We start from the raw sequence: 16629 nt of genomic DNA on the forward strand, positions 1-16629 counted from the left end.
CTCTGTTTCTGTCTCTCTGTCACTGTCTATCACTCTGTCTCTGTCTCCCTCTTCCTCTCTCTGTCTCTCTTTTTCTCTCTCTGGCTCTGTCTCCTCAGCCTGACTCACTCATCAGTCTCTGTCCCTGGTCCTAAAATCATCTTATTCCACAGATACAGGGAAGCTTGAGGTCCAGGGGTCCCATAATTAAAAGGTGAGGGGTAGAGCGGAGTTTAGAACCCCATTCTCTGGGCTGCTTCCCATCTGAGGCACTGCCTTCCATTCTGGTCTATTGCCGTTGACTTCTTTGCCTATATGCCCCCCTCCCATAAGTCACATGTCCTGAGGGGGAGGGGCAGCAGAGAAATGGGCACTCTCTGTGCCCCAGATATCTTAACAGCTGGGAATGCCACCAGCTGCCTCCCAGGGAGAGAGATGAGAGTCTAGTAATGGAAACAACCCCCATCTGCTGAGACAGATGCTGCCTTCCTTACATGGTGCCTAAGGTGAAGAGAGGGGAGGGAGGGGAGGGAGAAGAGCCAGGGCCCTCCCCTCCAGGAAGGTCCTGAGGAGGGGACTCTGGTCCCAGAGGGAGGTAGAAGGTCTGGGTCCTCACCCTCTCTCTGCTGCTAACTCTGTGACCCTTGTCAAGGCTTTCAATGCTTCAGGCCACCATTTCCCCATCTAAAGCCCTTGCCTTGTCTCCTGGCATAGAGGGAGCCCTAAGAACAGATGTGCTGTCATGGAGGGGTTTGTTGGGGTCCTCAGTGCCCTTACGGGACTTGGCACAGAGCAGCAGTAATCTTGGGGCTGGCGCCAGAAGATGAGCAGGAGGAGCTGGCTTGGACTGCCCCTGGCTTCTGCCTCAGTGCTCCATGCCGGGCTCTGAAGAGGTCAGCTGAGTTTGGGGACGGTTTGGATGCAGAAGGCTGGAGACTCGGGATTAGCCCCAACCACTGCCTTCCCTTGGCTAAGGTGGGTGGGGCCATGTCTAGAAATACAGCTCTGCCAGCTGCCCCTGCCCATCAGCCATCCCCACCCTCAGAACAAGCTCCCAGTGTCTTTAGAGTTTCCTTCTCAGGTTTGAGTGAGGGGTGGGGGAGGACCTAGGGCCAAGCAGAGGACCAGACAAGTGAAATGCATTTGGACCCATTCCTTCTGAAATGGGCCTGGCTGGACCTTTGACTTTCATTCCAGGTCTATACAGCAAGTGTCCCTCACCCTGCCCCTGGGCCCAACCTTCTGTCCAACCTCACACAGACCCAGCAGCTCTCAGCTCTCCCCTGTGATTCTCCCCCTTTCTGAAAGGAAGGGGAATCTAGGATGGGGAAAGGACATGAGCTAAGCCATGGCAGCCTCAGTGTTGTGCCCCAACCCCACTCTTCTCCTCCTGCTCCCCTTCCCTTCTCCTTGAGGTCATGGAGCCAGCAGGTCCACAGAGAGCAGGGATATCTCAGGAGCACAGAATGGGAGCATCAGAGAATGTTAGGAGAAGGAAGGCCCTGGGAGGCTGACCCCTTGGCCTCCCTAGGAGACCGCCCTTCTCCCCTAGAAGCTCCAGATCCCCTCCCTCTCTGCTCCAGAGCCCCATCTCCCACCCCCTGTCTTGGGTTCAGGGACCACAGCCAGGCAGCCCTGACTGCCTGACCCCCTGGGTCCACCTCAAGGGAGCCACATGCAGGACTGAGCTCAGGCAGGGTCTTTTCTAAGGCTCCAGTTCATCAGCCTGAGAGTCCCCACTCAACACCCCATCATCCCACTGACCTGGAGGTAAGCCTGCAGAGAAGGGGAGCCCGAAGGAGTAAGGCCACCTGCTGGCACTGTCACCACTCTGAGCCCTCCTGCCCCTAGTTATAGTGACATCTGATCTTGCCCCAAAGCCTATTGGGTAGCCAAGGAGAAAGGCAAGGAAGGCAAGGGCCCTCCCAGTCTTGGGGGCCATACCAAGTATAGATGCAGCTGTCTCCAGAGGCTGAGAAGGAAAGGACATGTTTGGAGAAGAGATGACCCCTGTCTTTGTCCCCACCCCCAGCCAGGAAAGGGTATGTTTCTAAATTTACCCCCCCCCATCAGGCCAGCAGAATCTCATGGGACAGGCTGAGGTAGAGGAGGGGGCTGATAGGACAGTGTGTCCCCAGGGACCCTGTTGGGGTGTCCTGTTCTCCCCTTCAGTCACTCTCACATGTCATGGAGTCCCCACCCTGTCCTTCTTGCCACCTGCCCCAAGCTTTCAGCACAGAGGTGGGTGGCAGCAATAGAGCCAGAAGCAACATCCTATATCACCTGCTTTCCTCCCCTCTGTCCCCTGCTATGGTGTCCACTCTGAAGAAGTGCTCTCAGCCCCTTTGGGACCAAGTTCAAATGGGATCTGTCCTAAATCTGGACTCCAGGCTATTCCTCTGATGACTACATCTGCCTTCCCAGTACACTGGGGAGGAAATCCAGTAAATATGATGCTGTGAGACCCTGGACAAGTCACAGCCTTTCTGAGCACCCATACCACCAGTTTGAACCTCCCCATTAAAGTGAAGAGAAAATCGATCCCATGCTGTGTGACCATAAGCAGGTCACAAACTCTCGGGACTTCAGTTTGGGGGTTAGGGCTCAACAATTTCTATGATTTCATCTGGCTCTAAGGACTCTGACCACCTATGACCCTATGATTAGCTGACTCAGACTGAGCTGAGGGGGCTGGGAGAGGGAGGGGAAGTACGTGGAGGAGACACGTAAAGAAATGCTACAGGCAGGAAGGAGAATTCCACAACTCAGCTCCAGGACTCAGTTTCCTCATCTGTAAGATGAGGCTGACATTCATGCTGTCCAAGGTCTCTCCCAGTTTTCAATCTTCATGGAATCCCAGCAGCTAAGAGAGGACGGGGACACCAGCTGCCACATCTTCCTCACCCCCCACACCTCTCGTCCAGTTCTGGGATGACCCAAACTGTCTGGAAGCTCTTCCTCGTGTCAGGGCCAAGACTGCCTCTCTGTGCCTCCTGCTTCTTTCCAGCTCTGAACACTGGGGACAACCCCTCCTTCACTCACTTTAATACCTGAGGACAGACGGCCCCCAGGCCCTCCTGAGGCCTCTCACTTACTTCTGGGCCTCATTTGGCTTGGTGGTGGTCCTCCAGAGGCTGTCAGCCACCATATCCCACTGGTGACCCATAGATCAATGAACTGACGGACTGATGAACAAATGCGTGTCATAGGCTGAACTGGAGGCCTTCATCACTTGGTTTTCCCTGTGTGGATGGGTGTGCCCCATAAGCAGCTGTGGCCTCTGTCATCGACACTAAAGAGTCCTGGTAATGCTCTAGGACATCAACATTCACAAATGGGAGTGTCTGGAGGACCCAGAATCAAAGTGCTTTCATTTGAACCCTGAACTGCACATCCTCCAAGATAGATGCAGTCCCCTTTGGCAAACAGGCACCGTCTCTACTTCATATCTCAGTGGACATAAATACTAGGTTGATGAACAGAATTCTATAAATGGTGTCATCAATTAATCAATAAAAAGCATTTATTAAGCCCCTACTATGTGCCAGGCATTGTGCTGAGGGTATAAAAAAAGACAAAAACTCATCCCTGCCTTCGAGAAACTCCTAGTCTGATGGGGGAGAGAACAGGCCAACTACAGACGGAGATGAGTGGTCTCTCTGTCTCTGTCTCTCCCTTTTTCTCTTCCTTCCTCCTCTCTCTCCCTTCCCTCTCTTTTTCCCTTTTTCTCTCCCTATGTCCCTTCTTTCCATCTCTCCTGCTTCCTCTCTGTTTCTGTCTCTGTCTCTCTGTCTCTCCCTCCTCCTCTCTCTGTATATATGTATGTACATACATCGTGGATACAAGGCAATCTCATAAGGCGGAGCGCTACCCCATGGGTATCTCTGTTTGAGCAGAGCAGGAGTGAGGAGGGACAGCATTCCAGGCAGGGGCCAGCTAGTCCCACCCCCTCATTCTACAGATGTGGAGACTGAGGCCAGGGAGGGTCTCCATGCCCTCCCCCACAAGGTAGCTGAGGAAAGGAGCTCACTAACAACTGGGGGATCTAGGGGGGCTCTACAAAGGGAGGGGCCCCTGAGTCAAGTCCAGCAAAGGCCGAGGACTCTGAGATGTGGGTGCGAGGAGGGAGGGCAAGAGGACCAGGTACCTGAAGCAGAGGGGAAGGGATGGGGGGGATCGGAGGGGGAGGGATGGGGGGGGATCGGAGGCAGGGGAGCAGAGAGGGAAGAAGCCAGAAGGGAGGCCAGTGGGAGACTGTTTACAGCAGTCCAGGAGAGGCGATGATGAGCTAGGGTGGAAGGGGAGGGGGGCGGTGTGAGATGCTGTGGGGGTCGAATGCTAAAATGAGTCTGATTGGGGTAGAGGGGATCAGGGCAGAAGGAGAGCGGGGGACGATAGAAGTGGGGCTGTCTGGAGGGGGACGTTGGGGAGGAAATCAGGAACTTCATTTTGGATGCCTCCTGGACGTCCAGCAGAGGGATGGGAGGCAGCGGGCTTTTGGTGAACATCGGACCCACGGAACCTCCGGCACGTTCTGGGCACTCAATATTTATTTGGTGGAACTGGAAGATCGGGGCTGGATATTTGGATTCGATCGTCGCCTCCATAAGCAGGCATCTGTGGTGCGTGAGGAGGCGGAGGCTGGGCTGAGGCCCGTGAGGAGGAGTCGGCGGGGGAGGGGTGCATGAGGAGGCAGGCCGGGAGAAAGGCCACTTGGAGCTGGTCACTCTCCCCCCCTCAGTGTACCCCAAGGCTAAGCCCAGCAAGGGCAGGGGGTGCAGAGCTGTGGCACCAAATGGCCATTGTCTCACCCTGCCCCAGAGGCTGAGGCTCAGGACAGCTCTGGCTTGTCACTTCAGTCATGTCAGACTCTATTGACCCCATTTGGGGTTTTCTGGCAGATACTGGAGAGGTTTGCCACTTTCTACTCCACATCATTTTACGGTTGAGGACATTGAGGCAAACAGGGTGAAGTGACTTGCCTAGGGTCACACAGCTGTTGTCTGAGGCCAGATTGGAACTTGGGTCCTCCTGACTCCAGGGCCAGCACTCTCCTCACTGCACCACCCAGCTGCCCTAGCTCTGGCTTTAGGAACTGCTTGATAATCTTCTGGATACCTTGGCCCAAGACTCAGTTGGAACCAAGCTGGGAGAGTGAGGGAAGCCCCTGGAGGAAGGGCCTTGGCAGGACAGACAATCAGGCAGAGGAAGCAGCACAAAGTAGGAGTCCAGGGCGGCCAGGTGGCTCAGCGAGTAAGAGCACCGGCCCCAGAGTCGGGATGACCTGGGATCAAATCCGGGCTCAGATACTCAGCACCCACCCAGAAACACCTGGTCCTGTGACCTTGAGCAAGTCACTTAACCCCAATTGCTTAGGGGCAGCCAGGTGGCTCAGTAACAGCACCGGCCCCAGTGTCGGGATGACCTGGGATCGAATCCGGGCTCAGACACTTAGCACCCACCCAGAAACACCTGGTCCTGTGACCTTGAGTGAGTCACTTAACCAAAAAAAAGTAGGAGTCCAGGGGCTCCGAGGCCCAAGGGGCTCACTGTCTCCCCTGGCAATGGGCTGGATGCTGACACAGCAACCAGGGCTGAGCCTCTCGTCCTGACCAGCCCTCTGTGGCTGTGCAGCCTTCCCACATGTTCCTGCCTCCAGACCCTTCAAATGACCATGGCCACCTCGGCCCTTGGTGAAGGCAGGGGAATATTACGTCCAGATATTTGCTGAATAACGAGAACCTGTTATTTTCTCCAATGTGTCAAGGTTAAGGTTCCCCATGCCCATGAGGTGAGGTGAGGGTACCCAGCCCTTCCCACTGGGCAAGGGCTTCCACATCTGGAGGCCCCATTTTAGGAAGAAGTTGGTAGCCTGCAGATCCTCTGGGCTGAACAGAAGTGATGCCTTAGAATAATGCCAAGTGTGCTTGGTCCAAGTCCCACAAAGGCCATGCCTACCCTAGCCTTGTTGCCAAGCCCTCTGGGGTTCCCTGCCCAAGCAAGACCTGTTCTTTAGCATAGAGAAGGGCCTGTGTGGGTTCTGGAGAACTGGGCATCAGCAGTGGCCCCTGCTGGCCAGCAGAGGAGGCTAGCCTTCCACTCAGGCTGGTCCCCGTGGCAGGTGTGCCCCTGAAACCTAGCCCAGGGTCCTGGGAAAGCACTGAGCTGAAGCCAGCTAGCACTGAGGTCAGAAGGGATGGAGGGAAGTTTTATTTTGGGCATTGACAATCGCAGACGTGGGCACTCGGGGACAGTGAACAGGGAAGGACAGAGCCGGGAGGGACTGAACCGTGGTCCCAGATCACACCCGCACAGTCAGGTAACCAAGGCTGTGCACTCTTGGGGACGTGGGCTGGCTCTGAGGTGGCCAGTTGGGACTCAGAGGGCCATGTTCCTTCTCTGCTGATGCCCACTGGGTGCCTAGAGGTAGAAGGGACGGGTCCTTCCTTGAGGAGCAGGTGGGGAGGGCAAGGAGACATACTCAGCTGAAGACAATTAGCCTGGTTCCTGAGGTGGTGGGATCAAGGGAGAGCAGTCTTGGCCGGAGTGCCTGACCAGGCTTCCCAAAGGAGGCCAGAGGCAGAGGGAAGATGGGGGGAGGGGCAGGGAGGTGGCTTCCTGGAAGACCCCCTTGTTCAGGCTAAAGCTGCCTGGTTGGGAGCCAGGCTTGGCATGGGGCTCTCTGGGTACGTGTTCCTTCCAGATGCTAACCTCTTGCTTGCAGAGGGGTGGGGTCCCTTGTCCCTCCATCCCTTACCACCCCTCCCAGCCCAGCCCCAGAGGCCTTTACAAGTAGAGCTGACCTGGGGGCAGGGGGAAGAGGACTAAGTTCTGAGTCTGATTCAGCTGGAGGCCTGGCCCTACCAGGATCCTCTGCCTCCTCCCTTGCCCTGGGACACTGCCAGCCCAGCCCTGACCTGAGATGCCCAGAGGAGGGAGGAGGGGCAGCAGCCTTTCCATAGCCAAGGCACTGGTTGCCTTTAGTTAGCTCCTCCTGACGGCCTCTGGGCCTTTCCCCTCCTCTTGGGTCCTGCTGGTTTCAATCCTTGGCCCCCCCATCTAACAGCAGTAACAATACTGGGGGTTAGAACAGCCGGAGCTTGTATGTTCCCTTGGGATTACAAAGACACTTTCCAAATATCCCACTGGCTCCTCATGATCCCACCAACTATTATCATCACTTGATAGGCAGGGAAGCTGAAGCCGGACTGAAGTCAGGCCTCCCCAGCACTGTCCACCTCCTCACATCCAGGACAGCCAGGTAACCCTTTCTCCCCTTCCCAAGAAGGCCTGTCACAGGGCTGAGGATAGATGTAGGCCTGGGGGGTGAGGGGGGAAGACCTGGCAGGTCCAATTTACTCTCATCTAACAGGACAAAGCTGAAGCCCTGGGAGAGACCAGTCTGAGTCCCTTCTAGGGTCTGCCAAGTCACCCTCCTGTAAATCGGCCCATACCTCAGGGTCCACGGCCCTTCCCCCTCTCCTGGACAGTGACCAATGTGGGCTGTTGTGTCAACTAGCTGGGGGCCATGGTAGGCAAGCAATAAGCCCAGACCCACCTGTTCGTCCCCCTAGGCTTGGGGGCACGTGCAATGGTATTGGGGATGCCATGGTGTCTAGGGGCATATGCCAGTTTGGGGGAACACACTGGCTTCTCAGTCTCCTGGGGCTAAGATTAATTTGTTAACCTTTTCATAATCCCTATACAATACCCATCCCTACCCAGAATCTAAAGTTGGCTAAGGGTGGCATCAGGAAATCATTCCCCTGCCCGAGATGATGAGCTAGAAGAGCAAAGGGCAGGCCCCTGAAGAGATTGGGGGCCATAAGTGGGATCCAGTACTTGTCCAGGGCCAACCCAGTTAATAACCAACTCTGGTCCTTTATTAAGCACTTAAAAAATACCCCAAGATCCAGGATGCAGGACAGAGAGGGGAAGCAGGAAGCAGGGAAGGGCTCGGTAAGGGGATGGGAGCCTTTAATATCCCCAGCCCTAGGGCCTTGCCTGGGTTGCCCAGAGCAGCCACAGAGCACAGGGAGGGGGGGGGGGGGAGAAGGGGAGGGGACCAAATCTTGGCCTTTCAGTGGGATGAGGGCCCCCCACACACACACACCAAGGGGTGAGAAAGCAGTCCTGTCTCTCTGCCACCCAGCTCAATTCCCATCTACAAGACAGAATCAGAGGAGCCAGAGGGCAGAGCAGGAGAGTGTGAGGGACAGAAAGACACCACAGTCAAGTAAAAAATGAATTTAAAAAATCTGGTGGGGAACAGATCCTCTGCGAAGAGCTGGGGAGGGGCCCCGGCCGGGGGCAGGGGAGCTCCCCTTCAGAGCAGAAGCATCATGGAGCGTCCAGGGTGAAGGCATCTGGGGTCCAAGGTTCAGCTGAAAGACAGAAGAGTGGAGGGGAGGAGTCCCCATGACTCTCTTGGACCTGGGAGCCCTGACAAGGCAGCCATGCTCTGGTCAGAGGGGCAGGGGCACATTCCACCTGGCTCTTAAGCCTGGGAGTCCTGTCAGTATCCAGTCCCTTCACACCATCAGGTCCCCACATCCCTGTCCCTTGTCCTACTACTGCATGCCTGCAGCCTCCCACCGTCCATCCTCTCTGTTCCTCCACACAAACTGCTGCCCACTCTGGAAAGAGCCAGGATGGCAGCCATGGGATCCCTTAAGTGAACGTGGCTGAACTCGGCCACCCCCCGTTCTGCCGAGCCTCCTTTGGCCTCCCTGAGTCCCTCCTCTCACTGCCCCGCGGGGCTCTTCCCAACTCTGTTTCCCCAGGCTTGAGCAGAGGCCCTCCTGGCCTCCTGGGATGCTTGCCCTGGCTCCAGGGCCCCTGCAGCAGGCCTGCCCAGAGGCCTCCTCAGCCTCTCTCTCACTAGGGGACATCTCCAGCTGTCTGGCCAGTGGCCATGTTGAAAACAAATTGCTCAGCCTCTGGCCTACCCCAGCTCTCCCATTTCTGACAACTGGCCCACCATATTGGCCATCCTCACAAGCTTCACCCCGCTCCCCACTCCGGCCGTGGGATGTATGGGACCCAGTGGGGGAGGAGCTCAGAGGCCCAGCACCCCCAGGGACCTTACCGGGCTTCTCCCTCACAGGGGGCAGAAATGCTCACCGCTCTCCTGATGCCCCAAGAAGCAGGAAGCCCCTATCCTCCAGCTCTGCCCCCACCCCTCCTGCCCAAGCCAGCCAAGGACAACCTGCGGCTTCAGAAACTCCTCAAGAGGGCAGCTAAGAAGAAGGCAAATGTGACCACTCTCCAGGCCAGCTCCTTCAGGGCCTGTCTGTCCCCAGTGAGCGAGGCCAGCCATGACCAGGACGTTGTGCCCCAGCCCTGTCCAAAGACCCCCGGAGCCACGGCACCCCCAGTCCCCCCCAGCCCCCTGGCTCTCCCCACCCCACCTCGGATCCTGGTCCCAGCGGCCCGTTCACCCTACAGGCCCGTCATCCAGCACGTGCCCTCCCCCTTGCAGAAGAAATCTTTCTCCTTCAGTTTGACCCAGCAGAGGAGCCTGGCTGAGCATTTCAAAATGACCACTCCCCAGTTTGGAGTCCCAGGCCCAGACAGCTTTGCTGCTATCGCAGCCCCAAGGGAGGTGACCCACATCAGCCAGGTGCACATTCACGTGGGGCCTGTGCTTTCTCCTCAGTCTGTGGCCCCAGTGGTCACCCCTACTACAGGCAGCTGGAGGGATGGAGAGCAAGACTCAGCCAGTACTGAAGCCCAGGAACGACTTGGGCCCCAGGGGCAGGGGGTGGCCACCCCCAAGCTCGAGGTCACTCCTCAGCCCTCAGCCATAGCCCAGATCCCAGTGGATCATATCCAGCCTCTGAGCCCCTGCCCAGAGCCATCGTCAGCCGCCAGTCTCCCGCCCAGTGCGGAGGCTACAGCTCCCAAACAAGCAATCACTAAGATTGTGGTCCCCATTGCCCCTACTTACAGGTCTCCAGGACCATCCCAGAACAGTCCCCTTCCCAGAAGCCCCTCAGCAAGAGCTGAGCCCTGCCCTGTGCCCCCCAAGCCCAGCACTGCATACCTCAAGGTTGCTGCTGCTTCTGAGCCCAAGCAGCAACCTCCAGGGCCTTCCAGCACCTCCTCCCCAGAGCCCCCAAAGGAGACTCAGCTCTCCTCCATGCTGAGCCCTGCCCTAGGTGGGGAAGTGCCTAAAGCAGCCCCCACCCCCATGCCGAGACCCCACCTCGGTGGCTGGAGCCTACTTAGGAAGCAGCTGATTGTGGCCCCTGAAGCACCACCCTTCCCAGAGCCTGAGGGTGCCAAAGCGCAGCTAGAGCAGGCCAGCAAGGCACCCTGTGAGCCCGTCACTAGCACTGTGGCCCCACGGCCCCTGGTCTCTCGTGCCACCAAGATGTGGGATGCAGTTCTCTATCGCATGTCTGTGGCCAAGGGTGGCAATCAGTCAGAGAACACCAAGGAAGGAGCCAAGGCACCTCTGGGACAGCTCCTGGGGCATGGCAGCTTCTTGCCCTTCCTCTACCGCCCCCGGTTTGATGCCAGGAAACTCCGGGAGATGGCTGCCCAGCCCCCTGCCAAGGTCAACACTGTCCTGGGGGTGAACCTGAGGCCCAGCCTGGCGCCTAAGAACTTTAATCGGACCGCAGCCTGCTGGCAGCTCAAGTAAGCTGGGACCCTCCTGGGCCAGACCCCGGGGGGCACAGGGCCGGGCATCCTCTCCCAAGGGGCTGTCCCCGCCGTTCCCTCCCAGGTGCCTTGGCTTGCGGGCACAGAAACATCCATTTCCCCTCACTGCCACCATCCCTGGGGAGGCCAGCCAGCCAGGACATGTTTCCCAGGGATGGCACTGTGCCAGGCTCCCAGAGCCAGTCAGAGGCTCCTCTTTCCACTAACTCAGGAACTTGGGGTGAGTTCTTCCCACTCTGGGGACATCCTCACTCCACCCTGACAAAATAATCTGGAGGAACTGGACTAGATGGTGTCAGGGCTTCCTTTCCACTCAAGGGACTGAAGCCTGGAAGCAGCAGGCATCCATGGGGCCCCCCAGGATCCTCAGTCAGCCCCATCAAGCCTGGGTCCTCTCTCCTGGCTACTCCCCTAGAAGTTCTGTCAAGGTCTGCCTCGCCCTCCCCTTGTCCTCCCTGCCACCGGAACCCTCAGGACTGAGTCTGAAAGGATCAGGGCCCCCCCATCTTCAGGCTGCTGACAGCAGCATCTTGGGGGCCTCCCACCTCCCAGCAGGCCATCTCTGCCAGCACCTAGGGGCCCAGGCCACTCCCTTGCACCTTGCCAGTCCAGCTTCTCCCCACTACCGCCTTGCAGCAGTGAGGATGGAATCTCCAAGACCAGCTGAGGACTGACGCTGCCACACCAGATTCCCAGAGCATCAAGAGAAGCCAAGGGAGACAGCATGATGTGGCGGCAGCTCAAGCAGGTCCCCAGGGTCGGCCAGTTGGGAGGTCCTGAGCTCCCTCACTGACCCACCCCCCACAGAGCTCAGCCTGTGCTGCGGTCTCTGGGGGGAAGGAAACTAGAGGGTAAAAGCAAAGTGAGAACGAGCTGGGAGACGGGCAGCCAGGAGGGGAGGCGCCATCTGAGGCCTTGTACCAGCCGTGGGGGTGCCCCCCCATGGGAACTGCTGAGGGTAGCCCAAGCAGTGGCACCTGCCTCACAGGACCTGAGTCATGAGAAGGGGGAGTCCTTGGAATTTCTGCCAGACTGGAGGACGAGGAAGGAGCTGGCTCAGAGGGGCCCAGACAGAAGGGGTCAAGTGACCTGTCACAGTCAGGAATTGAGAGCATCACTTGGGGGCAAGGCCATGGGCAGAGCTGGGGGGAGGGAAAGCAGGACAAGCCAGGGCTGGGTCTGCAGCAGGGCTAGAGCATGCCCGGTGAAGGGGAGAGGGAATAATGTGGGCTGGAGGCAGCAGGGAAGGTGGAGGAAGGGAGTGGAGGTGAGCATAGAATGAGAAGAGGTTCACGGTGGGTGGGCGGAAGTGAGCAGAGAGGAGACTGGCCAGGCTGGCCAGGAGGGTGTGGGTGGGGCTGTCGGAGGCATCTGCCCCAGCAAAAGACCCTGAAATGATTGACTCAAAGAGATGTGAGGGCCACACCAGCACTGTGGCAGGAAGACCTCTGAGTCCTTCACAGTGCTGACATGGGTGGGGCGAAGGCTGGCATGGAGGCAGGAGGCCAGAACCCCAACTCCAGCCCTTAGCCCCAAGATGGGCCCTGAAAGGTCCCAAGAGACTGCAGGCAGAGGGCCAGTCTGAGCCTCCTTGAGCCCCCTTCCTAGCTGGCAGCACCATCAGCCCCTCCAGAACAGTCCTGCTGAGTACAGGCCTGGCCCCCCAGGGAAACTTGGTGGATGGCGGTGGGGGGGAGGGAATCTTGGCACTTTCTTGGGCAGAGGAGGAGGCAGCAGCTGATGCCTCCCCACAGTCTGGGGAGGAGGCAGAGCAGCAAAGGTGAACCCTAACCCTGATCTACAGAGAAGGAAACTGAGGCCCAGAAAGGGAAAGGAAGGGCCTCATAAAGAAAGCTAAATGACAGGCCAAGGTGAGGCTAAGGTCTCTCTGACTCCCAGCAAACAACAGAGGAGCCCTGAGCAGTTGCAGGGGTCCACCTGGATCCCCAGCAGCTTGGTAGGACAGAAGGGGTCAGGCCAAAGCTCATTATGGCATGTAGCATACAAGGAACTGACAGGCCTATGGCACGGGGGGAGTCCACAGGCTGTGCAAGGTGGGGGTCAGCAGGAGGGAGCTGCCCCATGACTCCCATCCACCCCTTCAGCCACTCCAGGAAGGGCCTGGCAGTAGAAGAAGAGAGAAGACAGCTAGGCCAAAGCGGACACTGGACACCCAAGCTTGGCTGACTCTATTTCCCAGTCTCTGCAAAGCTCCCCTCCCCCAGGGCCCTTAAGGTGACAGAAGGGAGATGAAGGAGGGGCCCTCTGGCAGGCGCCAGGAAATGAGGCAGCCAAACCATTCCCAGGAGACCAGATCTTGGCAAGAAGACACAGGGTCCAGAGGTTCAGGCCTCTCCTGCCATCTCCCCAGTGAACTCACAGGGCAAGCCCTTCTGAGGTGCCAGGGATGCCAGGGGATGGAAGGGAAGGCCTGCCCTCTGAGGACCCAAGGTGGACCCACCCAAGAATCCCTGAGCCAGGGAGGGAAGAACCATAGAGAGGTACCGGTGCTTGGAAAGGAACCAAGGCGTCCACATGAGAAGAGGAGCCAGGCCAAGCTCCCAGACCCTGGGAGCCCAGAACATGGGCAGAGGGGACTCAGGCAAGCCACAGGCCTTCCTCCTCCCCACAATGGGAAGGAGGTAGCCAGTGTTTCTGTACTGCCCACTCTGTGCCAAGCACTTTGCCAATATGATTTCATATGCTCACAACAGCCCTGGCATGGGTAGAGACATTTTAGAGTTGAAGAAACAGGCTGAGAGCAGTTCAGAGACATGTCCTGGGTTACTGAGAGAGTAAACGTCTGAGGTTGGATTTGAATTCAGCTCTTCCTGGCTCCAGGCACTGCATCCTACCCACTATGCCCCCAGCTGCCTCTTGGGTGGTGGGAGGGTTGGGGGGCAGCCCTCGGGCCCCCCAGGGCTCATAGGCACATTATGGGAGACCCAGAAAAGATCCTAGGCACCCATAAAGCTGAAGCTAGAGATGGCAGGAAAAGATAGGGCCACAGAGAGGGTCACACAGCATGGGAAAGGCTGAGCAGAGAGGAAGCCCAGACCCCTGGCTCTGGTATCAGACCAGGAGCCCAAACAGTACAGGAGAGCATTGATGGGCTCAGCCAGGGAGGCTGGGAAAGGCCCTGACCCAGAAGGGTAGAAGTAGCCATTGAGCCTCAGCAGAGTCAGGGCTGGGGAGGGGGAGGGGAGGAGGGCTGGGTGAGGGGGGGCCAGAGCTGGGAATAAATGTTTATGGCTGATCGGGTCAGCTTCTTCCTCCACTGGGCCGAGTGTGTCAGCTAAGTGCGTGTGTGTGCATGTGTGCACGTGTACATGTAAGCATATGTGAGTGCAGGGGGGGGGGCCCAGCACTCTGCCCCTCCCAGGTCATCCCCACCTGCCTCTGCCTGCCAGGCACTAGCACGCTGGACATGCTTGATGCCGGGCAAAGGTTCCATCTGTGTGGCCAGCCCACTGTGGTTTGAAGGTTAGGGCCAGAGATCTGAACTGGACAAGGGGAGCCCCAGAATCACAGTCAGAGTTTGAGAAAGGAGGGAAAGAGACCTGGGGGAAGGTGCCTCCCAAGTTGGGGGGACGATGCCCTCTTGGGGACCTGGGCAGGGCCGACTCAGGGTACAATGTGTCCCATATCTCCCCATTTCAGAAATCTGGCACCATGCTGCCTTCTTCCCCCCATCCTACCCTGTCCTGGCGCACCTATGGCTGAGATTGCCAACAGGTCTGCCTTTCTCTACTGCCCCTCTCTGCCCAGCACAGTGATTCCCTATCACCCACGTGAGGTCCACACTCCTTGGCTTGGCATTCGAGGCCCTTTGTGGGCTGTCACTTTTCTGGTCTTCTCCATCCTCTCTCCTGCCCCAGCCAAGGGAGAGTCTCCCCTCCCCAAGAGCCCTCCCTGTGCTTGCTCACCATCCCTGCCCTTTACCCTCCATGTTTCTGTGCCTGACATGGCCATGCTCCCCCCTTCTCAATGGCTGCACTCCCACCTGCCCACCCATCCGACTCAAGGTCCGACTCAAACAGAACCTCCTTTCGGGACCCTCGAGCCAAAATGAGCTCCCCCCAGACATGGGGGGGAGCACTTTGCCCCTCTCTGAGGTGATCCTGGAATTGTCAGGCTCTTCTCATCTCGCCATGGAGGCCTGTACATAGGCAGCATGTGACCTTCCACTGGTCCTGCCTGCCCTGGGGTCTCTGACCATTGGATCATCTTCTGATGCTGGCCAAGGGAGCCAGGAATGCCCTGACATCTGGTTCATCAATGACTGTGAACTGGCCCCTAGCAGGGCCCTGCTGGCTTCTGAGCCCCCACTGACTAGTCTCTCTCTCCTGGTGCCACAGCCTCCCTGAGCCATGGCCTCCAGCCCTGCCCTAGGCACTCACCAGAGGAATAGTCAGCTGCTGGCTGGGCTATGGAGATTCATCTATCAGCACCTTCTCATACTTGCCATGCCCGGTGGCCACAAACTTATATCGCTTTCCAGAGGGTGTGCTCTGTGAAGAGAGGGCTGAGGTCAGGGGGAATCCCACATGCACCCCTCTCTTGTTCTGTCCCTGCTTCTTATTTCTTTCCCTTCACCTCCTTTTCCAACCTGGTTCAAGCCATGAGAACCCAGAGGTCCACAGCCACAGGCTGAACCCAAGACAGCCTCATCCAGCCCAGCATTTTACAGATGGGAAATCAAGGGCAGTGACTGAGCCAAGGTAACAGCAAGAAGGCTCCCCTTGTCTCCCACCTCCCGCTCTCTGCCTGACCCTCCCCTGTGTACAATCAGGCCACTCTGTGGCAGGATTTGGACTCCCTTCTTCCCAGGCTATCAATCCCAGGATCTTCGGCTTCTCATCCCCCGCTCCCTGCCTCTGAGCCCACTGGCTCACTCTCCCTCCATGACCTCTTTCTCTCCCATCTACCCCCTTCCCTCAGGGTTCTCCCCCCTTTCAGAGGAGACTCCAGTCATAGTATCCTAACTGGCCTCCCTGCCTCCCTCCTCTGATCCATCCTTTGTCTTGCTGGCACTCCTTAGCTCAAGGGTTGGACAGGAAGGCTTTGGCCTGGGATGGAAAGCCCTAACTTTGTGACTGTGAACCTTTCCCACCTCTTTGCAGGAGAGAACAGAAACTCCGAGGGCAGCTCAAGAGTCTCTCCAAACCCAAGCTTCTCCCAGTCTCCCCAAGGCCTCTGACTTGGTCCTTTAGCCAGTCCCTGCCCCCAGCTCCCTCAGTCCCAGGCTGTCCCCCCGCTCCCTCCCAGCCCCATTACTCTCTCCTCCCCCTCCCTAGTTCAGCCTGACTTTCTCCACCCTCCATCCCTGGCCTCACCCTCTCTCCCCAGGCGGGCCTTGCCAAGCCCCACCCACTGGGGTTCCTCTCACCTCCAGCCCCTCAGACTCCCATTCACAAGCCTCTGAACAGAGAGGGAAGAAATCCCAACAGCAGCTACTGGGTCTGCTCCAGATTTTTGGGACATGACACACATACACCAACTCACACACACACACTCTACTCATACATACACCCACACCCACACACAGAGACTTGCATAACATGGTCTGCTCTCAGGGGACCTGTCTCTGGGCAGAACAGCCTCAAGCCTGCCCCCCCTCCTCCACATGATACCCCCTGTCCCCAGGACATACATACATATATACACACGTACGAGACACTCATATACACATACTATGCTCACACATACTCACACACACACATATACACACACTCACACATACACACTATACTGATACAATGCACACACACTATAATGACATAAACATGCACACTATACTGACACACACTAGACTCACACACATATACACACACTCACACACTCACACATACACACAAACACACATATACTGACCCATACATACACACACACTATAATCACACACATTCACACATACTATACTCACACATATACGCACACTCACAAACACACTTACGCTCACACACTATACTGACACACACA

General features: G+C 57.4%; 2 protein-coding genes and 2 long non-coding RNA genes across 5 annotated transcripts in view; 2 read left to right on the forward strand and 2 right to left on the reverse strand.

Annotated features, from left to right (window-relative positions):
- The window catches only part of LOC138177431 (uncharacterized), a 6736-nt gene extending 4840 nt beyond the window's left edge, over window positions 1-1896 (reverse strand). Inside the window, exon 1 of the long non-coding RNA XR_011172498.1 lies at window positions 1744-1896. This is a non-coding gene — a long non-coding RNA (uncharacterized lncRNA). The remainder of the gene's footprint in view (window positions 1-1743) is intronic.
- Window positions 1897-1912: 16 nt separating this feature from the next.
- Window positions 1913-3516, forward strand: LOC138177432 (uncharacterized). The gene is made up of 2 exons (XR_011172499.1): window positions 1913-2021; window positions 2308-3516. It is a non-coding gene; the product is annotated as an uncharacterized lncRNA (long non-coding RNA).
- A 4324-nt stretch (window positions 3517-7840) lies between these two features.
- Window positions 7841-16629, reverse strand: part of LSP1 (lymphocyte specific protein 1) — a 60602-nt gene continuing 51813 nt past the window's right edge. For both annotated transcript variants that reach the window (XM_069108623.1, XM_069108624.1), the window contains exons 10-11: window positions 15048-15158; window positions 7841-8363 (exon numbers count right to left, since the gene is read on the reverse strand). In XM_069108623.1, coding sequence (XP_068964724.1) covers window positions 15075-15158 — 84 coding nt within the window. In that variant the 3' untranslated portion in view covers window positions 7841-8363; window positions 15048-15074. The remainder of the gene's footprint in view (window positions 8364-15047; window positions 15159-16629) is intronic.
- Window positions 8390-10905, forward strand: PRR33 (proline rich 33). The gene has a single exon (XM_069108620.1). It carries the CDS (start codon window positions 9011-9013, stop codon window positions 10625-10627), a length of 1617 nt encoding a protein of 538 aa, XP_068964721.1. The 5' UTR covers window positions 8390-9010; the 3' UTR covers window positions 10628-10905.

This window comes from Petaurus breviceps, unplaced genomic scaffold (genome assembly GCF_028583685.1).
Source record: "Petaurus breviceps papuanus isolate PSGF00001 unplaced genomic scaffold, PetGlider_PUasm1.0 90410, whole genome shotgun sequence".
Taxonomy (NCBI): domain Eukaryota; kingdom Metazoa; phylum Chordata; class Mammalia; order Diprotodontia; family Petauridae; genus Petaurus; species Petaurus breviceps.

What these genes read in the sequence shown, in the direction of transcription:
- PRR33 (XM_069108620.1), top strand. Translation starts at nt 9,011, where the DNA reads ATGTATGGGACCCAGTGGGGGAGGAGCTCAGAGGCCCAGCACCCCCAG.